The 24371-nt window shown below is 38.4% G+C and overlaps 1 protein-coding gene and 1 pseudogene across 3 annotated transcripts in view; both read left to right on the forward strand.

Annotated features, from left to right (window-relative positions):
- The window catches only part of Plaa (phospholipase A2 activating protein), a 50509-nt gene that overhangs the window by 16160 nt on the left and 9978 nt on the right, over nt 1–24371 (forward strand). For 2 of the 3 annotated variants that reach the window (XM_074051684.1, XM_020183049.2), the window contains exons 3-9: nt 11447–11547; nt 11635–11755; nt 14758–14925; nt 15324–15459; nt 18395–18564; nt 21744–21901; nt 22552–22771. In XM_074051684.1, coding sequence (XP_073907785.1) covers nt 11447–11547; nt 11635–11755; nt 14758–14925; nt 15324–15459; nt 18395–18564; nt 21744–21901; nt 22552–22771 — 1074 coding nt within the window. The remainder of the gene's footprint in view (nt 1–11446; nt 11548–11634; nt 11756–14757; nt 14926–15323; nt 15460–18394; nt 18565–21743; nt 21902–22551; nt 22772–24371) is intronic. The other variant, XM_074051685.1, reaches the window with a different exon arrangement.
- On the forward strand, nt 15466–16603 carry LOC109698695 (transmembrane protein 160 pseudogene; annotated as a pseudogene).

Genomic DNA, 24371 nt, shown 5'->3' on the forward strand with positions numbered 1-24371 from the left:
AGTTCCATTGCTCAATTTTCATACAGGTATACAAAGTATATTAACCACATTCACCCTCCTTTACCCTCTTCTATTTACCCTTCCTCTCACTGGTACCTCCCTCCGGACAGGACCTGTTTTAACTTTTGTATCGTTCATTTTTTTTCTTAGTGTACATTGATTTTTGAAGGTTTTGTCTTGGTATTTCACACATGTATATATCATATTTTAATTAGATTAACCCCTCTATAACTTTCCTTGTTGCCCTGCTCCCCTATTATTCAATAGCTTTTAATGTATTTCATTATACTAGTTAATAGGTCTCATCAAAATCTTCATACATGTATATAATGTACTTTAGTCATATTCACCTCATTATCCTCTTGTCTCCCCTCCCCCATCTCCTTCCTTTTCCCAAATAGTCACCCTTCTGTTTACATGTCTCTTATTTAACTTTAGATTCCATACATGAGGAAAAAAAATTCAAAACATGTTTGTTTTTCAAAATGAATTATAATTTTTGTTTTTCAATAAATATTTATGGACACTGAATTTTTTTTTTCTGCTCGCATTTACTTTATTTTTTTTATTCATTTATTCATATGTGCATACATTGTTTGGGCCATTTCTCCCCTCTACCTTTCTGCCCCCTCCCTCTCCCCACCACCTCCCCTTGCTTCCAGGCAGAATCTGTTCTGCACTTGTCTAATTTTGTTGAAGAGAAAGTATAAGCAATAATAAAAAAGACAAGCATTTTTGCTAGTTGAAATAAGGGTAGCTATACAGAGAAATTCCTAGCGTTGCTTTCATGTATAAATTGTGTTACATCCAAGTTGGTTCATCTGTAACTGATCTTTTCACTAGTTCCTGATCCCCATCTCATATTGACCTCTGTCGCTTTAAGGTTTCTGTATTAGTTCCTCTACAGTGGGGACATCAAATACTTTTCATGTTTTGGGTTTCCTACCTATCCCCATACCTCCCATGTGGGCTCTCCCCTTAGCATGTGACTCAAGTTCAACCACATTGCTGTATTTTCCCTAGATCTAAAGTCCACATATGAGGGAGAACATACAATTTTTGGTCTTCTGAGCCTGGCTGACCTCGCTCAGAATGATGTTCTTCAGTTCCATGCATTTACTTGTGAATGATAAGATTTCATTCTTCTTCATGGCTGAGTAGAATTCCATTGTGTATAAATACCATATTTTCTTAATCCATTTGTTAGTAGGATACTGAAATTTGAATTTGATATAATTTTCACATCAGAAAATACTCTTTTGATTTTTTTTTCCTCTCAACCACTCAATAAGCTAAAGATCAATTTTAGTTTTTGTGGGCTATGAAAAAACAAGTGGCCCCTATGCATTAATTTACTGGTCCTTCCTATAAATGACAAGGGTTCTTTTTTCCCTAAAAGAAAAGAATACCCACAGTATCATAATCACATTTAAAGCAAAGCAAAAAGTAATTTCTTGCTATCAGCTATCTAGTGAATATTCAGAATTATCCAAGTGAACTATAAAACTTTTCTCACACTTTGAATTCTGACCCTGACAAGGTCTAATTGTCTCTACTCCAGGCCTAATGCTTGCTAGGCAGATGCTCTACTACTTGAGCCACTCTGCCAGCCCTGGTTTGTATTGGGTATTTTAAAAATAGAGCCTAATGAACTGTTTGGGCTGGCTTTGAACTGCGATCTTCCTGAACTTGAACTCTGCCTCCCAAGTAGCTAGGATTACAGGTGCCTGGCCCTTCACTTTTTCTTTCTGTTTGAAACCAGATTCATTTAATATAGACTTTCCTATGATCTTAATTTTTCTAGATTATGCTTTTTCCCTTTCTTTATTATTGAAAGTTTTTTCCTTTAACTTATTCTTCAGTCACCTATATTTCTTGTAAGTGTAATTTGGATCTAGAAGCTTTATTAGAATGAAATTCAGGTTTTTGGTGAGTACTTTAGAGTGCTGTTATGTACTTCCTGTTGTATTATGTCAGGAAACACATAATATCTCTTTTAATGATATTAAGATTGATCCTTAGGTTCAAGTGGTGGATCATCCATTCATTATAAAGTCCCCATCAGCCTTTTATACAATGGTAATTTTTAGCAGCTATTGGTAATCATTGTCTGGATCTGATGCTTTAAAACTGTCCCATGTCTAACCATCAGAAATCTCTTTAAATTTGTCCTGTGACCTTCTGAGAAGACTTTCAGTTGTCTTCCTTGCTTTCTGGTACTACAGAATATTTTAGGTTCCCTTTGTGTGTTTTGTTTTGATAGTTTTTGTTTGTGTTTGTTTTTTTGTTTTTAAGATAGGGCTAGCTTATGTACCCAGGCTAGCCTCAAACTTGAAATCTTCCTAAGAGTGCTGGGATTACAGGATTTAGCTTCACTTTGTGCATTTCTTGCTCCCGACCCGAAATCAACTTTTTAGCAAGGAGTCCTGCTTTTTTGTTTGAAACTGAGCCATGGTATTTAGAAACCTCAGTTTGTGCTCTCATGGTGTTCAACAGTATTTCTTAAAACGTAATTTTTTTATACTACTATGAAAGATGTATAGTTTCAAAGGAAAAACAGCAGGAATATATTCATCTGTATTGCCTTATACTTTCCTTTCCTTCCAGATAACTATTTTTTATTAACTTTGTTCTTTTAAAAAAAGGCAAACAGGCATACAGATTTATGTTTCCTCTTTCTTAGATAGAAGGTACACTAAACACAATATTTTCCCTTACTGTTTTTGCTTGATAATATTGTTAAGGTGATTACTTCATTGAAGTAGAAATTTTTTTCATTCCCTTTTATATCTGCATAACACATCATTGTATATTCATATAACTTCTTTGGCTTAGTCAACTGGTCCTCTATGGTATGGACATCAGAGTTTTCAATCTTTTCTTAGTACATATAGTGTCATTATAAATAGCCTTATGTATATGTCATTTTGTTCTTTTGTGAGTGTAACTTTGATATAACATATATAACTGGGTCAGAGGATAGATGCCTAATTTAATTTTGTTGACTATTGCCAAATCTTTTTAATGGGGGTTTTATCTGTTTTGCATTTATAGCAGCAGCGTATTAGAGTCCCCTCTTCCCTTAACAACAAGATCTGTTGTCAATTTTTTAGATTGTTGCCAAAATGGTAAATGAAAAATGATGTTTTAGTATATGGGCAGTTTGCATTTCTCTCTTCACATATGGAAGGGTTTTTTTTTTTGTGTGTGAATTAAAAGCTCTTACCCATTTAAAATGGGATTATTAATCATTTTTAGCATAGTTTATTTTCTAAGTGGTAGAGTAATGCTATACTTTAGTCAATATGATATACTTACTTTCCCAGCTGCATTGTAAATCGTGATTCTAGCTAATATATTTTATTTTGCATTATTTTATATCTTAAATTTATTTTCTGCTGCATAATCAAAGCTGAATTCTATGCTTACTGAAAGAAAAGTTGATTTTGGAATTCATTCTTTCTCCCTGATCCTGGAATAAATTTTAAGGAATAGATTTCCTGGGCATTTAGAAATAATGTCTCTTCTATTATGTTGCTCTGATCTGTGAAAGAGTATAAAAAGCAGCACCAGTTACAGCTATCAAGATCAGACATGTAGACTCTTCTGGTCCTAAAGGTTTAAAAACTAGAAGTTATTTTAAGTTCAGCTTGAAACACTATTACTCATTAGAAATAAATTCTGTAATGTAAAGTTTTGGAGAAGTTATTATTATCTAGAAATAAGATATCCAAAATTTTAAAAAATTTAAAAATGTGCTGTTTCCAATAAACTTAAGATAATCTGTTTTTGTACATGAATGAAGTATTAATAGAACATTCTAATGATTGCATTTATTGACTTTCTGGGAACGTGAGTTTTGTTGTTTTGGGTTTTTTTTTGGTGGGACTGGGGTTTGAACTCAGGCTTCCTGCTTCCAAAGCAGTCAGTCTACCACTTGAACTACACCTCCAGTCCATTTTGCTCTAGTTTTTGTTGTTATTATTATTATTATTTTGGTGGTACTGGAGTTTGAACTCAGGCTTCCTGCTTCCAAAGCAGTCAGTCTACCACTTGAACTACACCTCCAGTCCATTTTGCTCTAGTTTTTGTTGTTATTATTATTATTATTTTGGTGGTACTGGGGTTTGAACTCTAGGCCTCATGCTTGTTAGGCAGGCACTCTACCACTCGAGCCACTCCACCAGTCCTGGGAACTTGAGTTTAAAGAAACAAAATAATAATTAAATTATGGAGAAACTAAGTTGGTCCTTAAAAAAGTCTTTATCTATAAGAAAAGCAATTTTCATGTAGATGGAAAATTTCACTTGATTTCAGCATCTAAACATGATCGTTTATTTATTTGTACAGTAATGTCTTTTAGTCATTGTCCCTGTGACCAAGCATGGAACCATGGAGACATCTTCTGTTCTTATTACCAAATCTAGTTAATGCATTTCCTGAGCATCCAATTTCCCCTTTTCCCCCTATACACTTTTTCTTTTCTTTTTCAAACAGTTTTATTTACTATACTTTGAAAGATTAAAGTTAGACTGGTGAGGTGTACCTGTAGTCCCAGCTTCTTGGGAGGCAGAGGCAGGAGGATCATTTGAACCCAGGAGTTTGGGGCAAGCCAAGGCAACATAATAAAACCCTAGTCTCTCCTGTTGTAGGAGGGCTCAAACAGAGAGATGGGGCACCAAAGCTTTTGGGAAGAAAGTTTATTAAGCAAGCTGGCAGTGACTTAGCGGACTTGAGTCCAAAGGCTGAGCCCCAAGAACAAAGGGGCTCTCCTTATATATCATTTAGAGCAGGTTACAGAAGTGGGGGTTACAGCTTGTCCCATACATGGCCACATATTATTTCATTGGCTATTTTAACCTCTGGGGTGAGGTGACCTTTCTCTAGTCTCACCCAGGTGCTATTTGACATTCCTCAAATCCATTGTTTTCTGTTTGTTTGTTTCACTGTTGCACACTCATTATCTCTCAATATCTCCCTCATTATCTCTCATTATCTCCCTTCTTCTTCCCTGTCTTCCTGCCACATTCCCCACTTTGATGCTTGGACCAATTTCTGGGTCAAAGAGCATCACCTTGATATAGGGGTTTGTATTCCACATTGGTCCTAAAGAACCACAGTACCAAACTGCAGGATTAGTGGGTTAATATCAGGCATGCTCCTAAGACAAGGAACATTACCCCTATTAAAGTCTTTAACCCACCTAGGGTTGAGAACCAGCCTCCAAACAGGTCACTGGGACTCCATCCCTTCCAAGTCTGCACAAGAATAATAAATATGGAAAACCAGAGTTTTGGTAATAACACTTCCTGCTCTGGTAGTGCGGATACATGAGTCACAGCTCCAGGCTTGGAGTTCCTCAGGTAGAGATCTGACCAAGGTTAGCAAGAAGAAAACATGGAAGGGACTCATCCTCAAAGGTGAGATAGGCAACAACTCAAGCTTCTGCCAGCATAGACTAGTCAGCTTTCAGAGTGACTAGAGCAGGACTGATGTCTCGTTGTTCATGGTCTCTTGTGTCTTGGGAGCAGGGTCCTGCCCTCCTATAGTGAACTGGAGCACTCCCATGAGAGCAATGAGCTACTCGGCTGTGGTGGATTCAGAGAATGATCTCTGCTACCTTAACTGTGGTGGGGATGGATAAAACAACAACAAAAGGGCCCCTCCAGTGGAGCTTTAGCAGCTGAATGTTCCATTCCTTTACTGAAAGAGCATCCCCTGATTTATAAGGGTGTGTGGGAGTGGTCGGGCTAACAGGGAGTCTCTCTTATCCAGTCATTGATTTTTGAGAGAGACAGCATCTGCTGCCTCAGGATAAGGTCACCTATTTCCTAAAGGTCCCCTTGCAGGCCCTTGACTAAAAGGGGTGGGCACCCAAAAATAATTTCAAAGGGGGGAGAGTCCCATCCTCTTGATGGGGCTAGACCTAATCCTGAGCAAGGCAGTGGGCAGTAACTGATTCCATTGTAGGTGGGTCCTCTGGCATAATTTTTCCAATTGCAATTTTAGAGTCCTGTTTATATGTTCTACTTTCCCTGAACTCTGGGGGGGCAGTAGGGCATATGTAGCTTCCAAGTTGTTCCTAAGCCCTTAGCCACCAACTGTACCACCTCAGCCACGCAGGCTGGCCCATTGTCTGATCCAATAGTCACAGGTATTCTGAACGAAGAGATGATTTCCTTTAACAGGCACCCGGCCACTTCCCTCGTTTTCTCAGTCTGAGTAGAGAAGGCTTTACCCATCCTGAGAAGGTCCTGACAATCACCAGCAAATATATTAACATCCTCTGGCCTGTGGCATCTCAATAAAGTCCACAATCAGGTTTTCAAAAGGAGTTCCTTCAACACTTTGCACTTCAGGTGGTGCTCTTGGCCCTCATTAGGGATTGTTTTTAGCACACAGACTGTACCTCTCAAATATTCCAGAGAGGTTGGGGACATAAAATGCTGGGCCAAGGTGGTCTTGAGAGCTGTCCATCCTGAATGAGTTCCTTCATGGAACTGCTTGACAAATGTGGGACCCAGGGACTGTGGAATTGCAATACAGCCTTTGGCAAATTTCAGCACCCACCTGGCAGAAAACTTCCTCCATTCTCAAACCAAGCCTGTTATTGTGAAGTATACCATGGATCCCATTCAGATAAAGGACACGGGAGCAAGGCAGCTGTCAGTGAAGTTGAAGTCTGTCCTCCTGTGAGAACTGTTTGTTTGGCTTCTCTATCAGCTTTCCAGTTTCTCTGAACAGCTGTTGTCTCTCCCTTCTAGTGCCCTTGGCAGTGCCTGACCACTACTTGCTTAGGGGCCGGCCATACAGCTTAAGAGTTGTCTGCTTTAGTCACCAAGACAGCAGTGGCCACCAGGGCATGCAGGCAGGATGGCCAGCCTCAGGAAACTGCATCAAGTTGCTTTGATAAGTAGACTACCAGTCAATGCCAGGAACCTAGCAGCTGGGTCAAGACTCCCACAGTTGTCCCAGGAAGAAGGGCTTCATTACATCTGGCAAGTCCAGAGCAGGGGAGTTTGTGAGTTCCTCTTAATTTCTTTAAAGGCCTTTTCTCGCTCCTTTCCCCATACCATAGGTTCCTGTTCTCCCCACTTTTTGGCTTCATAAAAGGGTTTTGTCAAGAAAGTAATTGGGGATCCAGATCTAGCAGAAACCTGTAGCCCTTAGAAATCCTCTAATCTGTTGATGGGTCTTAGGGGCTGGTATGGAACAGATGGCCCGTCTCCTCTTAGGGTCCAGTTGACATTTTCCTTGTGATAGGTGAAACCCAAGGTATTTGACAGTATCCTGGCAAATCTGAGATTTCTTTCAGGAGACCTTATATCCTGCCTTCCACAAAAAGGAGAGAAAGAGGTGAGTTCCTTCCATACAATCCTCCTGAGTTGGTCCAGCCAACCGAAGGTCATGTGCGTAATGGAGGAGTTTGCAGCCATGCTGGTCAGCCGATAAAGCCTTTAGGTTGGACTCCAGGGCAGTCCCAAAGATAGCAGGAGAGTTTTTGAAGCCTTACGGCAATCGAGTCCAAGTCAGTTGTCCCTTATCTCAGTACTAGAACTTTCCCATTGGAAGGCAAAGATGGGTTGGCTCTGTGGGGCCAGGTGGATGCAGAAAAATATGTCCTTAAAGTTCAGGCAGGTAAAGAACTTTGCCTCACCTGGGATAAGGCCCAAAAGTATGTACAGGTTTGGGACCACAGGTGTAAAGTAACAGTAGTCGAGTTGACTGCAAGGAGGTAGCCTGTCAAGAAGCTTTTGGATCTCAGTTTGGACCTTGTGATGAATGTAGTATTGCCTCTGGCTAACATGAATGACTCCCAGCTTTAATTCTGTCACCACAGAAGGTATGTTCTGAGCCAGCCTGGGTGGGTTATCCTTTGCCCACACTCCTGGAATCTTAAAGGGAACTCAGGCATCTCAGGAATCTCTTTCTTAGAGGCACAGAGTTGCCATTCCTGCTCCTGTGCAACCGTAAGAGACTCTTGGCTTCAGGCCCTTTTGTCTTTAAGGCTGCTGTGCCACCAGAGTCAAAAGTTATCTGTACTGATTGGACCTAGGGGCCAGTCACCCAAGGAGGTGTGAAGTGAGAACTGGTGGGCTTAGAGTGAGCCATGAGGTTCAGGGGGCCTGAGGAAGGTGGGGTTGTTGCAGATCCAAGGACTCCTGGGCCTGGCCTTGTAGGTGAAGTTGTTGCTGGGGCTTCCCCGTCTGATGCTGCTTCCCCTTCTGAGGGTGGAGGTGAAGGGGCAGAAGGCAGCAGGTACAGTGGCACACGAGGGGGTGGGGTCTCCTTGGGGCCCCCCCGCTAATGTGGGTTTCTCTTGCTTTTTACATTTTTCCCTATACTTGGAAGCTGCTGCCACCCTGGCTTCCATGACCCTACATGCTTTCTCTAGGTGGGACTTTAGCCATGTGGTCTGACTGAGGACTGCATTCTGCCAGCAGTCGATATAAGGAAACTGATCTGGGTGTCCAGGCTCCCCTACAACCACTTCAAAATCTCCATTGACTGTGACCTTTCTACTGACCCCTCGAAGGGCTGTCCTACACCAAAAGCAGGCCAGTCTATTTCACAGAAGGTCCTAAGCCTGTTAGTAGTCAGCTTGACTCTGTAATCTCCATTAAATTCCTTTTTAAATATTCTTAAGCATGCCCTCTAGGGAGGTGTTCTTATGCTGACCTCCTCACATTCCTCCTGTTACCAGGCATCAGGACAGAGGCAGAAATTGAAGTGTTGAGGATTGTGGAGAGGAGGTAAGGGGTCCTCCTCTCTGGCACACATGGTAAAACAAATAACACCACTCACTTCATAGTCTCTGGCCACTCCTCTTGCGGGGATTTAGGCATCTCTTCAGCCATAGTGAGTCCATATAAACCCAGACTGGGGGCCCTGTTAGGGCTCCCCTGGAATGTGAGTTCCCCACAAGAGGACCCATGGATGGGGACTCCGCATGTCCTTCACAGCTGGGCTGCATCTGACAGCACAGTACTTCCACCCCATTCCCTGAACCTGAGAGACAGTTTGACCCCAGAAAGCAGCTACTAGGGTCCCTCCACTGGGAGTTGATCAGACTTCCCTTCTGCCTCCTGAGGCAGGCCTGAATTTAAACCTGAGTTCTTACCAGTCTGATGAGTGGGGTTCCCAAGTTGATTCCGGAGCCTATCCCAGTTCCTCCGTGCAACTGAAACTTGCCTCCTTGGTTCGCTTGGAAGAGAGGCTTCTCTCCCCAGATCAACACGTCCCTGCTAGGGGAGGACCTCCTAGCAGGTCAGGGACACTGAGCCAGCAACAAGGAGGTGAAAACACCACCCTCCAAATCCCCAATAAGTACCCAGAAATGTTGTAAGATGGCTCAGACAGAGAGACAGGTCACCAAAGGTTTCAGGAAGCAAGTTTATTAAGCAGGCCCGCTGCAACTCAGCAGATTTGTATCCAGAGGCTGAGCCTTAAGAACAAAGGGGGCTTTCCTTATATACCATTTAAAACAGGTTACAGAAATGGGGGTACAGCTTGTCCCTTACATGGTCACATATTATTTCATTGGCTATTTTAACCTCTGGGGTGAGGTGACCCTTCTCTGGTCTCAATCCAGGTGCTACCTGACATCCCTCAAATCCGGTTTTTTTTGTTGTTGTTATTTCACTGTTGCCCTTATTGTCTCTCATTATCTCCCTTCCCCCTCTCTGCCTTCCTGCCACACTCCCTGCCTTCCCCCCAAAAAAGATTAGTATGATACACATTTTACATACTATTCTTATTTTCCTTTCGTCTTGCTTTCCTTTTCTGCTTAATTTTTATCTTATTGTTTGTATCTATGAAACTTATTAATGATTTTTCTGGAACAAGTAGAAAACAAGAATGTTAAATATAATTATAATTTATTTACAGTTTTAAATTAAATTCTTATCAGAGAAAAAGTTCTTTTTCCTGAAGTTAATAATCCCCTTTTTTCTCTCCTCTATAGTTGTCTGTGTTAAGTGTAGCTAATCATTTGCCTATGTTGCAATAGGCCTGTTTTTTCAAATATTCTAACCTATAAGTCAGGATAGACTAGGTTATGATATAGTGACAAATAATTCCCAAATCTCAGCAGCGTAACATTACAGTATTTTTCATTTACTCTACTATTCAATATGAATTAGTAAGGGCACTCTGCTTACCAGATTTTCTCAGGGACCCAGACAGGTGGGGATTTATCTGTACATGTACTGAAGTAGTTACATTGCGGCAGTTGAAAAGACAACATGTGTAATAATGCCCCAACTCTTAAAAGCATATGCCTTGAAAGTATGAGCTACTGTTTCATCTGTTGACTGTTGGTTAAATATCATGGCTGTGCCTGACTTTAAGTGGAAGAGTAGACTACCATCCTCTTGTGCACCTGAAAGGGTGAGCTACCACAGTGTGCCTTTTGGGCACCAGTTACTACATTGTTCCCTTTCCTGCAGGCAAAAATATCCTACCTCCCTCTCATCTTCAAACAATCTAAAATTCCCATCCAGCTACAGTACCAAGCCCAAAGTTAAGAGTCTCTGGGCGATGCATAGTATTCTGAACATCAGGAAAATGTTGCTCAGGTGTTTCTACATCAGGTCCATATGATTCCTCTTAAATGTAGAGATCTGTGAGCCCAGAAGCATGTGTGTCACCAAGACCTAGGATACAATTGCAGAAGAGGAATATGATAATCAGCAGAAGTACACCTATTCAGAAAGAGAACAATGTAGATAACAGCTACTTGTTCGTAGACATTCTGAAATCCAAATAAGGGCTTGTTTCAAGGACCCCACTCTGGGAATAGAAAATCTTTTGTGATTAGTTCTTTCTTTTCTCAGGAAGGAAGTTGCGAATCCCTATTTGTGGCTCCACTTTGGGTTTCTGGAATACTCTTATAAATAATTTTTCATATTTATATTTATTTTATTCCATTACTCTTGGTCATGGTACCAGGGATGTGGGGTTGGTTTGGTCCTTTTTTTTAGTTTTAGTAAAAATGACCCTAAATATATAAACAGTATTTCAAAATTATTTCCATTATTTCTTTTTTTTAAACAGGGTCTTGGTGTTTAGCCTAAACTGGCCTCATACTTGCCCTGACTGGCTGGAATTATATGCATGTACCATCACACCCATCTGCATTGTTTTTATTGTTGTTTCTTAGAGCTGGAAGGGATTGATTGTACAGCCCATTTAATCCTGTTCCTAATTACGAATTAGGAATGTAAGGTTAAGTATTCTTTCTGTGGTCACACATCTTGTAAATGGCATAGCTAAGCTGGTACCCAGGCATTTTGTACCAAAGCCATGTCTCCGTGGAGTTGAACCTTAATTGGCTAAGAGACTGTCACTTGATAAAGTGTTTTTAAAATCACAATACTTTGATAACTTGGAGTGTTGAACGTTTTTCTGCATGTAAATGTGTTAACTAATGACTCTTTACCCCTAGTTTGCAGTCTTTCATCTGGAAAATTTGGGACATTACTTAGTGGTTCATGGGACACCACTGCTAAAGTCTGGCTGAATGACAAGTGCATGATGACCTTACAGGTACAGTGTTTCCGTGTGAATATTCTGGTTAATAAAGGTGTCTGATAGTTCTGTAGCAATTTAAATTGATACCCACTTTACTCACAGGGTCATACAGCTGCAGTATGGGCAGTAAAGATTTTACCAGAACAGGGCTTAATGTTAACGGGATCGGCAGACAAAACAATTAAACTGTGGAAGGCTGGAAGATGTGAGAGGACGTTTTCAGGTAAGATCAGAGTAGACAACTTTTATGATATAATCACTTCTTATTTGCACAGATGAGTGCTATTTTCTCTAAAGTTTAAAAATAGAATTTTAAAATGGTATTTGAAGGCCTAGGGACATAGTTCAAAGGGGCACAAGGTCCTGAATTCAAACTCTAGTACTGCCAAAAAAAGTAATTGAAAATGAGAAAAAGAAAAGAAGAAAAAAAATGATATTTGAAAAACACTAGTATGTTTAAGTGCCTTAATATGATCAAATATAGGGCTGGGTGTGGTGGCAGCACACACCTTTAATCCTAGCTGCTCAGGAGGTAGAGATAAGAGAGATTGCTGTTCAAGGCCACCCGAGGCAGAGTTCCCTATCAATAAACAAGCTAGGCATGGTCGTGTGTGTCTGTAATCCCAGCTAAGTGGGAAGTGTAGGCAGGAGGATTGAGGTCTGAGGCTGGCACTGGGGTAAAACTTGAGACTGTCTGAAAAATGACTAAAGCAAGGAAGGGCTGGGAACATGGTTCAAGTGGTAGAGTGCTTAAGAATTCAAAACCATTATCACTTAACAAAAAAAGAGCACATGTAATTTTTATGATTTTGATATTTAGCATCTTTAATATGAGACCTCATAAACTAACTGAATGTAGACTAAGAAATAGTTGTCTAATGGAATATGTATATGCTGCAGTATGTGTACCTGTTGGTCTGCAGTTGTATCTTTAGTTGCCATTTAACGCATTTAAAGTACAAATTTAGGCATAAGACTTATTGGTGGTAAGTCAGCAGTATTATCTTCATATCTGGAAGAAAGTATTGTTAGTACCTTTATATTGAAGTACGTTGTTTAATAATAACAAATTTTAGGATTTGCTAATCTTACAGTTTTGCACCATGTTTCTCTTATTATCTTTTATATTTCTTCTACAAAATCAGAGAACATGAGGGCTGAACAGGTTTTGCCCAGAGGCTGTGGGGGAGGGGGAGGGGAGAAGGTAGCCCAAATAATGTATACACATGTAAGAAAATGCAAAAATGATACCTGTTGAAACTGTTCCGGGATGAATGAGAGCAGCAGAGTAGATGAATTCAAATATGATATATTTGATACATCGTAAGAACTTTTGCAAATACTCTAATGTACCCCCACTCAGCACAACAATAATTAAAACAAAGTAGCCTTTTTAATTCTAGCTATTAACACCTATACTGAGGCATCTCTTCTCTAATTTTTATGTATTTATTATTTCTTTATGTTTGGCACTGGGGATTGAACCTAGGGCCTTACACAGGCTAAGTGTGTGTTCTACCACTGAGCTACATCTCCCAGACCATCTACTGTTTAATTATAATATCACTACTTTTAATTACATTTCTGCTATTAGGGATTTTGTGTGTGTGTGTGTGTGTGTGTGTGTGTGTGTGTGTGTGTGTGTATTTCGAGTAGGGTCTTTCTAGCCCTGACTCACCTTGAACTCACTGTGAGCACACGCTACCCTAAACTTGTGCTCATCTTGCCTCAGCTTCCCAGTGCTGGGATCACAGGCATGTACCACCACACTTGGCTTGATGTGAGTTTTTGTGTTGTTTTTCCTCTTTATTTTCTTCTTTTTTTGTGGCACTGGAACTTGAACTCTTGCTTGGTTTCATGCTTGGTAGGTAGGTACTCTACATCTACCTATCTATCTATCTGTCTATCTTGAGAGAGTGAGTGTGAAGTCATCAGTTTCTTATAACTAATCTGAATCAACAAATAATGAGCATGGAAATATTTTGATTTCTCATTTCCTTTTTTAAATTACAAGCTTTAGAAAATGTTTTGTCCTTAAATTTAGGAGATACTTACTTGTCATTAGCATTGTGATATGTATGAATTATTCTTGTTATTGGGAAGGAAAATTTGTAATCTAGCATTCTTTTTTTTTTTTTTTTCCCGGTGGTATTAGGGTTTGAACTCAGAGCCTCAGACTTGCTAGGCAGGCACTCTGCCACTTGAGCTGTGCACCTAAACTGGGAAAGAAAAATTATCAGGTGAAAATGAAGTCTTGTTGGGATCAAAATACTGTTTCTAGAGAATTTAGGAAATAATCTAGGAAAGACCCAAGTCTGGGGATAAACAAAATATTGCCTGTGGGAATGTAGCCCAGTGCCTACCTACTGTGCATAAAGCCCTGGGTTCCTTTAATGCCCAGCACTAGAACTGTGTGTCTGTGCATGTGCATGCATGTGTATATGTTATATAAATTTGATTTCTATAGAAATAAATGAAATTTTTCTAACTTGGAAAATCAGTTTTTATGATATATTTTAAGTACTTTTATAAGTGTTACAGTGTACCCTCACTATAACAGTAACATGATAATTTAAAAAATTGAAAAAAAAAAAAAGTATTGGAAACATCTGGCTCAAGCCCAGTATTTCTTGGTGGAAATTTAGGGGAAAAAAAAAAGATGTATCCCTGTTACATCTCTCGATATTTAATTTTTTTTTTTAGAATATGTACAATATGGATCGTTTCTTAAAACAGACTTTGGAGTACAAAACAAATTAACTCAGAAAATAAACTTGATATTTAAAAGGTTTTTTTGTTTTTGTTTTTGTTTTTAAAAAGCTATAGTGAATACATGAATCCCTGATTAAACAGTTTGCCCCTAAACTAGTAAATATGTACAATTACAATTTCTGGTATATAATTAGATTATTACCTCCATGAATTTTTGTCAGAATTTAGAATTTTTTTCCTTTTTTGATAAAATTTCAGTAAGTGTGATTTTGAAACAATCTATCAATAAATTAGGAAGCAAAAAAAAAAGAAAAATTAATTTTTTCTGCTCACTGATAGAAGTTATAGTGTTAACAAAATATATTGAATTGTTCATCAAATTATACTTCTTACTGATTTCTTTTGGGTAGTACTGAGGTTTATACTCAGGACCTCATACTTGAGCAGTTGCTCTACCACTTGAGCCATGCCCCCCGCCACTTTTTATTGGTTTACATTTTTCTTTTAATGCAGGACATGAAGATTGTGTAAGAGGTTTGGCAATTTTGAGTGAAACAGAATTTCTTTCATGTGCAAATGATGCTAGTATTAGAAGGTGGCAAATAACTGGCGAGTGTCTTGAAGTGTACTATGGACATACAAATTATATTTATAGCATATCTGTCTTTCCAAATTGTAGAGGTAAGATTTTCTTATCCTATGTATTTAAAATTTCATGTTGTGCATTGTTCCATCCCATTCTCGATATAGGGAGGAGAGAGCTGATTACTGAAATCAGCTTACTGTCTATGAGTACATAATTTAGTAACTGTATTTCTTACATCTATTCCCTAATGGGGAAATTTGTATAGCTATCTTTGTATTAGTTCAGATTAGATGGTTTTAAAAAAGGTCTTGAGTATGTAAGGAAAGACTTTTTATAGGATAAGATATGAAGTGAAGAAAATGTGAGTTTTGAAGTTGTATAAATAAAATTTAAAACTAATTTTAATAATGTGTTTCTAGCTAGAAAGATGGTATTTATAAATGTACTCAGTTTTATCCAAACATTTTTTTTTTTTGGTTTTCATTGACTTTAGATTTTGTGACAACAGCAGAGGACAGATCTCTGAGAATCTGGAAACATGGGGAATGTGCTCAAATAATCCGACTTCCAGCTCAGTCTATATGGTGTTGCTGTGTGCTGGACAATGGTGACATTGTGGTTGGTGCGAGGTATTTATATTCTGTCAGTCAATAAGTTTTATGTGTCAAGGTCTTTGGTAGGCACCAGAGTGTATATAGATAAACCATAGAACATTCAGGTGAATTGGGAAGACTATATGCACATTCCTAAAAATAAATAATGTGCATAATAACATCATTAATAACAATTTGAACATTTAGGATACATGCTTTATTATGAAGGAATTGTACTGTAAGTTGTGTGGTCCAAATGTCAAATGTAAATAAAGCTAGAGAAGGTAGAGATTGGTGTGGGAAAGCTTTCTGGAGAAAAGTTAGATTTTGACAGATAATGAGTAAGAGAAGAAATTAGAATTTCTGACAAACGAGAAAGTAGAAGTTTCCTTTGTGGGATGAACAGGAAGAGATGGGAAGATATGGTAGACCATGGCTGGGGAATATTGAATGGTAGGTGTGGTGTGGCTTAATTATGGTGACCTTTAACAGTTTAAGCCAGGCATTTTTCAGACTCAGTGCTTGAGGTTCCAGGGTTCCAGCTCTTGAGCAAGAAATGATCAGATTGAAGTAGAACTTGAGAATTATTAAATGTGCAGATTGGGTTTAACTACAAGTGATGCTGAACAGGAAAGCAGACTAGAAGTGGGAACCATAGGAGGCGGCTGGAGGTGGGTTCTGGTCTCCCACCTGGCCCAACTCCGCTTCCAGATGCTGCTGCCACCTCAGCAGCCTCAGAATGGGAGTACCTGGGGGTCTTTTGCCCCTGGCCACCCCCAGTATCCAAGCTAGATCGCACCAACGTTTGGCTCCTCTCGAAGGCACACAATCCAGCCTTTCTATCCTGGTTTGGAAATGGTCTTCTGGCCTCTGGCATTGGTGTCATCTTCATGCAGAGTGACATGGATCTCTGCCATAGGCAGCTTCTCGACCTATGTCACTCTGCATGTGGTTTGGGGCAATGGGCCTGGCCTCTCTGCAAGGACCCATGAAGCTTTTGCTTGGGGGTGCAGCTGAGGGCATGGGGGTCATGCTAGCCACCAGCCTGCTCTGGGCTTGTGCTATGGGCCACCTGGAGTTGGACATGCAACTGGTACCCAAGGACGATGGGTAGGCCACTGCCCGAGTAAGCAGCAGGGCCATGGGGACTAACTGGGCATGCCAGGCCCAAGAAGTGTGACATTAAAACCTGAGCCTTCATCAGCTCTAGAGTCAAAAAAAAAGAAGAAAGCAAACTAGAAATCACCTGTAGCAGTAAGTTGCGAAGTAATAACACATTGACCTCCACAATGCCAGTTATAAGAAGTAAACACATGATGTATTTCAAAGGGAAAAGGATGAAAGAAAAAGATTTTATTCCCCACTAATAAAAATGGACAAGTGGGAGAATTAAAGTTGTGCAGGTGATAACTTTGACTTTCAGACTTCCTCAGTCTGAGTGCTGGTTAGCTACACACATGCCAGTGGGTAGTTGGACTGGAACCTAGTGTAAGGAATGAGACTAAAGGAAAGATGTGCACAGAATTGCTGCAAGCAAGCCACAGATCATCTTTCTCTTTTTGAAGTGTCAAGGAGCAACAGAAGACTTAAGAACTGAATCTTATAATATATTGTGGATAGAGAATGTGAACCCAGGAGATTAAACAATGCAAAAGAGTCCAGATTTAAATTCAGGAGGGTAGAAACAGAGATTTTGGAGGGAGATTGTCATTATTGTCAAAAGTTGCTTGAGTGGTCAAGGAGTGGAAAACTAGGAAAGCATTTGGATTTGGTTTGAAAGATGTTATTAGTTACTCTTTTGACATCACATTTTGGTAGAAAGTGATAGAGAAAAAGGTAAATAAGAGGAGATAAAGAAGTATCTGAAGAGATGTATGCAGGAAATACATCTTCAGAACCCTGTTTTTGAAGGCAAGAAGAAAAAGGGACAGCTCTAAAGGATAGAAGTCTAATAAACTAGAGGTGTTTAATTTTGGCTGGGGCAGGGCTTGATTTGTTCACTTAGATATTTTTCTCTCTAACATGTTAGAAGTCAAAGAAAAATAAACCAATTGAAAGAGTAGAATTAATTTTAGTAAAATATTAAGTATTCTATAGAATTGATACAGTTAAAAGTAGCTAACTTGGCTCCCTTACTTCAAAATTTGAAAGTTAGAAATCATAGTAATTGAGCTATATTTTTGTGACTAGCTGTTGAAAACTTTCATTTAGTCCAAGTATGAGGCCTTAGTTTTCTTTGAGGTTACATTGCTAGTTACTGCCATGGTAAAGAAAGACCATGCTCCTTTCTTTAATTTTTTTTTTTTTGTGGTACTGGGATTTGAACTCAGGGCTTCCCACTTATAAGGCAGGTACTCTACTGTGTGGGCCACACCTCTAGCCCAAACATAAATTTTTCTGACTTTTGTTGCTGGGTTCCATACTTCCTATTGAACATCTGCTATTTTATTAGCTATGTTAGGTCTTGGAGCCTTTTATAAAGTAAACCAGCCCACTACCTTTTGTTTTTGTTACTGTTATTGTTTGTATGTTTTTGTTTTTGAGATAGTTTGGCCACATAGCCCAGACTGGCCTTAAACTCACTGTGTAGTCCAGTCTAGGATGACAGGTATGCACCACCATACCCAGCCAGCGTCTACCTTACTTTATATACTATGGTGCCTGTGTAAAACTGACTTTAACAGTAAACACTACATTTATAGATTATTATGATGATAAATATTTAAGTTAGACTTAAAATTTGTGTTAAATGTATTTTTCTGTCCTTTGCCAATAACTTCATTAAATAGCTGAAATAATAACTGGTAGTATGTGCTGAAGTCAGCACAGTGCTACTGTATTCAGCAGTAAATGCATAGTAACATTTTTTTGTATTCACAAATATGGATTATCTTTGCTTTGGATCATTCATATGTAAGAATGTTAATGCACTGTGGCAATGCCTTTTCAATCAGTTTGTTTTTTCTTCTAGTGATGGTATTATTAGAGTGTTTACAGAGTCAGAGGATCGGACAGCAAGTGCTGAGGAAATCAAGGCTTTTGAAAAAGAACTCTCTCAGGCAACCATTGATTCTAAAACTGGTGATTTAGGGGATATTAATGCTGAGCAGCTTCCTGGAAGGGAACATTTAAATGAAGCTGGTAAATATTTCACTATGTCTGGTAGTTAAGAATGCCACTGTATTTGCCTTTTGGAATACTAAGAGTCGTAAGAAAAAAATGTTGTTTTACCAGAGTTTCAGTTCTTTCCTCATTGTCAGATATTTATTTTTGAGAATTTTTACTATAACACGTACATGCTATGAGAAATCATGTTCTTCTTGCCTGTCTCACAGATTTTGAACCCTGAGTAAAGCTTTCCATAAATAGGTATTTAGCTCAAAAATAGTTGCTACTCAAAAGTCCCTATTTAATACTTCTTGGTTATTCGGATTCCCTTAAAGAGGTTTTATAGATTAAACATGAAAATGAGCTTAGTTGGATGCTGGTTGCTCATGCCTGTAATTTTAGCTACTCAGGAGGCAGATATTAGGAGGATTGCTATTTGCCAACCTGGGCAAATAGGTTAAGGCCCTATCTTAAAAATATTTGGTACAAAAAAAGGGCTGGTGGAGGGGCTCAAATGGTAGCTTGCCTTCCTAGCAAGTGTGGTCCTCAGTTCAAGCCCCAGTGCCACAAAAAAGAAAATGAGTTTAAATAAAGTGATGCACATGCTTATAATCCCAGCTACTTGGGAGGCTCAGGCAGGAGGATTGTGATTTAGAGGCCAGTTTGGGCAACTTATTCTGACCCTGTCTCAAAATCAAAAAATAAAAAGGGCGGGATGGGGTATAGTTCAATGACAGAGTGCTTACCTAGCGTGCATGAGACCCTTGGTTTAATCCTTAGTACAGAGGTTGGGGGAGGGGACACAAAACCCAATACTCTCTGCTTAATGAGTTGGGGATCATGAGTTTAAAATCAGAGGCCAAGTCATCTCTAATAAAATCTTGTTACAGGTATGTCAGTGTTTCTCAAAGCCTGGTTCATTGGCCCATGAGGATTTTGAAGCCCTTTCAGAAGTTTTGATCATGAGATCAAAACTAAATTTATGATAGTAGATGTTACTTGGTCTTTTATACTTATGATGCAAAAGCAATGGTGGGTGAACCTGCTGGCTCCCTAGTTCAAAAATCAAGTCAGTAGCACCAGTTGTTTTAGTAGTTTGTTCTTTACTGGTGTGCAGTTTTAGTTCTTTAAAAACTGCCATCTGCCCCTAAGAATGAATCATTAAAAATTACTAATTTTCTACATTTGGTTCATTTAGTATACATTAAAAAAAATTTTGGAGCTGAACACCAGTGGCTATACCTGTAATACTAGCTACTCAGTAGGCAGAGATCAGGAGGATTGAGGTTTGAAGCCAGCACAGGCAAATAGTTTGTGAGGTCCTATCTCAAAAAAATGGTTGGTGGAGTGGCTCAACGTGTAGGCCCTGAGTTCAAACCCAAGTACCAAAAAGAAAAAAACTGGGTGACAATATATAAAGTATACATAAAATATATCATGATACAGTAGTATCTCAAGGAGCCAAAGAGAAGCACTTGTGTAGTTATTTCAGCAAGCTGAATTACTCCTTTTTTTTTTTTCATGGAATGCCATTTTTACTTGAAACAACCGAGTAAGTTACTCAGGCTTTGGTATTTGCCATACTTTTTTTTTTTAATGACAATATTTGTTGCCAAAGATAAAATTCAAATTTTTAGTGAAAATTTGAAACTTTGGAAAACACACTTTGTCACCAGAAGCTTGATGGCTTCCCAATACTTAAGAGACTGTTCGAATGATGTAAGTGGTGATATTGACACATGATTTTTTTTAACCTTGAATAATATGTTTAAATATGTAGAAGATCTGTGTTTGTAAATCATTGAGCTGATATTTTTCGAATGGCCAGCACATGATAATACAAATTTAAACATAGGTGAAAGATCATCAAAGTATTAGACCAACCACTGGATTTTAGTAAAATAGAGCATGAAAAATTCATTGGTATGGTTTCATATTCTCATTGTGACCCTTAAGATGCTACTGCTTTTAGAAGATTAGCATCTTCTGGAAAAATGTTTAATTTTGATTTTGAACTACATATCAGAGTAAGGCTGAATTTTCTTTACTTCAGCCAAAACAACAATTTAGTAAGAGGGAGAAAAAAAGATGACAAATAGACCAGAACTGTCACATATCATTCCTACCCAGGTTCCACTGATAGGTACTCAGTAGGGACTTCAAGAATCAAGCGGCTGAATAATGTAGTCCATAGCTAAATAACTCCAGCTCTGTGCTTTGGAAGGGGAACATAAATCTTAGAAGAAAGCTGCCACTGAATGCCGTGCTGATAAGGTAACATTCAAGTAAAGTCATTAAGCAAAGGAATATCTGGGCAAAACAGCACACATCTGTAGTCTCAGCTAGTCCAGAGGCTGAGTCAGGATTTCTTGAGCCTAGGTAGGAATTATGGGCCAGCATAGCCAAATCCCACCTCAAAAATAAATAAATAAAATAAAAAAGATAGGCAAAGTAGCCTATATAAGTGCTATAAGCAGAATAAATGGCCAATGCAAGGCTATTGCAAGCATTGCTCTTTAGAGAAAGTGGCTGAAGTGGGGTGGTGAGAGGATCAGAGGAATAGTAGAAGGAAAGGTCAGAGAAGTTGGTGGAGGCAGTTTATTTTGGTCTCATATACCACTCTAGGGATTTAGGTTTTTACTGAGAGTGAGACAGGAGTTTTAGGAAACTGCCATGATTGTTGGTTTAAATATACCTTATGAAGAGCCAGAATCAGGAATGGAAGACCGTTGAATCAATCCAACTAAGAAATGATGGTGTCTTGTATCAAGGGATAATGATGGAGATGTTGAGAAGACAGTTTTCTAGATATATTTTAAAGAATGAACTGATAGAAGTTGCTGAAGGATTGTTCTGTGGACTGAGAAATATCACACCCCTTAATATTTTGGCCTGGGCATCTGGAAAATGAGTTGTGTTGACAGGAGATGTTCAGCAATAAACTTGTTTTATTTTGAGTGGGCCAGTTACTTTCCAGGAGAATTTTTTTTTAACCTTTAATAAAATTTCCTTTTAACCATTATTTTCTTCTACCTTCTAGTAGAATTACATTTTTGAATCTTTTTGTAATCAAAGTTTCTTTTAAACTTTATAATAGTGTTTAAAAAGTATTCTTTTTTATGTATAATTTTTAATGTTAAGAATTTTCTGCATGAATGTTTTTTAATTTACTCTGCCATTCTACCTTTAATTCTTAAAATGTTTGTTTTAAGGTACTAGAGAAGGACAGACTCGTCTAATCAGAGATGGGGAGAAAGTTGAAGCCTACCAGTGGAGTGTTAGTGAAGGGAGGTGGATCAAAATTGGTGATGTTGTTGGCTCATCTGGTGCTACTCAGCGAACATCTGGAAAAGTTTTGTATGAAGGGAAAGTATGTCACCTGTTATTTTCTAATTATTATTATCTTAAATTATTAGACAAAGGTTTTCTTTTTCCCCATGCTGATAAAATTTTCTTTTGTCTTTTGACACTTAAAAGTATATATATTGTTGTGGGAGAATTATCTTTTTTCCCTGTTTTGACATAGATTTTTAAAACTATATTTCCATGTAGAGAAAACTGCATGAGATAGACAAGTTATGTAAGTTCCCATACATAACTTTTCCCAACCATTTTAGATTAGGAGTTTCTGTGCCACCTCTCCTTTAATGCTTATTGCCTGGTTCTACTTAACTTGACATGAAAGACGCTGCAGGGTATTGCTTATAATGTCCAAATGTTTGGTAAGTAGGGCACCATAAGAGCTGATACTTTTGGCCTTGAGAACAACCAAGAAATCCTCCTTTGACCTTGGAAATAATAGGTAGTTTTAATCTGTCTGTCCTCGCCTGTGAAAAACTAATTTTGCAACACATGCAGATGTTGCTATTCAGCTTTATTTGTCAAAGGGGAAGCTTTTAGCGCTGCCCTATGGAGAAAGTTTTAGGTACTATAAAAGAAAACAAAGTCTGTTGTATATCATTAAAGTGTACAAATTAGTAAGTTGGCAATTGTTTTTCTTTTTGTTTTATATTCCTATAGGAATTTGATTATGTTTTCTCAATTGATGTCAATGAAGGTGGACCATCATATAAATTGCCATATAATACCAGTGATGATCCCTGGCTAGCTGCATACAACTTCTTGCAGAAAAATGATTTGAATCCCATGTTTTTGGACCAAGTGGCCAAATTTATTATTGATAACACAAAAGGTCAAATGCTGGGGATTGGGAACACCAGTTTCTCAGATCCATTTACAGGTAAGTTAGGGTTTATGTTAAGTCTTACTTAATTGAGTTACTTCCATCTGTGTTGGTTTTTTTGTTTGTTTTGAATTTTTGGTGCTGAGGATCGAACTCAAGGTCTTGTGCATCCCTAGCACACCCTACTAACCACTGAGCTCTACTCAAACCTTAGTTGATTTTTGTGATGTATTTAAATGCCCTCTGTGACTAGCTGTTTAAATAAAAACCAGGATCTGCTGGAGACTTTTACTTCACCTGCATAAATATGTGAAGTCTTCAGTTTTGAAGTAGTTACTTATTTTATTGAAACAATTATAAATTGTTCTGTTTCAAAAATATAGCCTCACTATAAACTAAATAGAATTAAAATACTTGGATTTAATAATTTGGAATATAAAGAAACTTAAAAGTTCCTTTATATAGTATCTTCTTCCCCCTCCCCTCCAAGAACTCTACCACTGATCTGTATTCCATTTTCAAAAGTGTATAATGTGAAATTTACTAAACAGAAATTTTGTTTTCATATACAGTTAAATTGGATAGTTGTACATCAGTTCTAGGACTGATTGTGGGTTATGTGACTTGTATTTCACATATTCATTTTAAAGGTTTTTTTTGCAATATAGTAATACAGTATGCAGTATCTAAAATGTTATTAATGGTGGTAGGAGCTCATGCTCCTATACATTATAATCAGAGTAGTATTAATCTGAATATTGACTCTCAGGAAATGGATTGTAATACTAGTACTATTACCCAAGTCATGAATCCAGAGAACTGAGGTACAGGAGGAAGTAGAATGTCTCCTCTTTGTATAAGGCTTACGCTAAGTAAAATTTCAAAATAGGTACTTTATTGTTAATATGTTCCTGTTCTGGTGGTGGTAGTGTGTATGTGGTGCTGGGGGTTAACCTAGGACATACATGTGCTAGGCAAGCGTCCTTTTAGTTTTTATTTATTCATTTATTTGGTTGGTTTTTTGAGACCGCATCTCGGTGTGTAGTTCATACTGGCTTCAAACTCAAATCCTCCTGCCTTAGCCTCCCAAGTGCTGGGATTACAGGTGTGTGCCACCACATGCTAACTTTTCCACTACTAGTTCCACCCTAGTTCCACCTTTTCACTCTAGTTCTCTCTATTGTCATTTCTTAATGTTTTTCATTTGCTAATGCTTTTTCTTGTCCTACAAGAACCCTGTGTCCTCTTACAGTTTTCAAATTCTTGTATACATCTGCCCTTCCGTGTTCTTTGTTCCCAAATTATCTCCTCTCCTTCTAGTACAAAATTCTCTTGCCCATTTACATAATATAGCTAATCTCACCTGCATGTTGACTTAATCGGAATTATTAAAGTAATTCACTACTGAATTAATAATGATTTATCTATTCAAATATTTGCATTTAGCACACACACATAAAGCAAAAAGACCTAGGTACCTAGTACCTAGCTATTGCACATGTTGGAATTTCAGACTATAGGACAAAAATAAGAACATGTACTACACACATTTTGGCATGAAAGACAGGTGCAAAAGCAGTTTGTTCTGCTGGAAATCTGTCAACTACTTGTCTTATTTTCTTCCAATTTTGTAAGCATACTTACATATCTTTTTGTA

The sequence above is a fragment of the Castor canadensis genome, chromosome 13, assembly GCF_047511655.1.
Source record: "Castor canadensis chromosome 13, mCasCan1.hap1v2, whole genome shotgun sequence".
In the NCBI taxonomy this organism is placed as follows: Eukaryota; Metazoa; Chordata; class Mammalia; order Rodentia; family Castoridae; genus Castor; species Castor canadensis.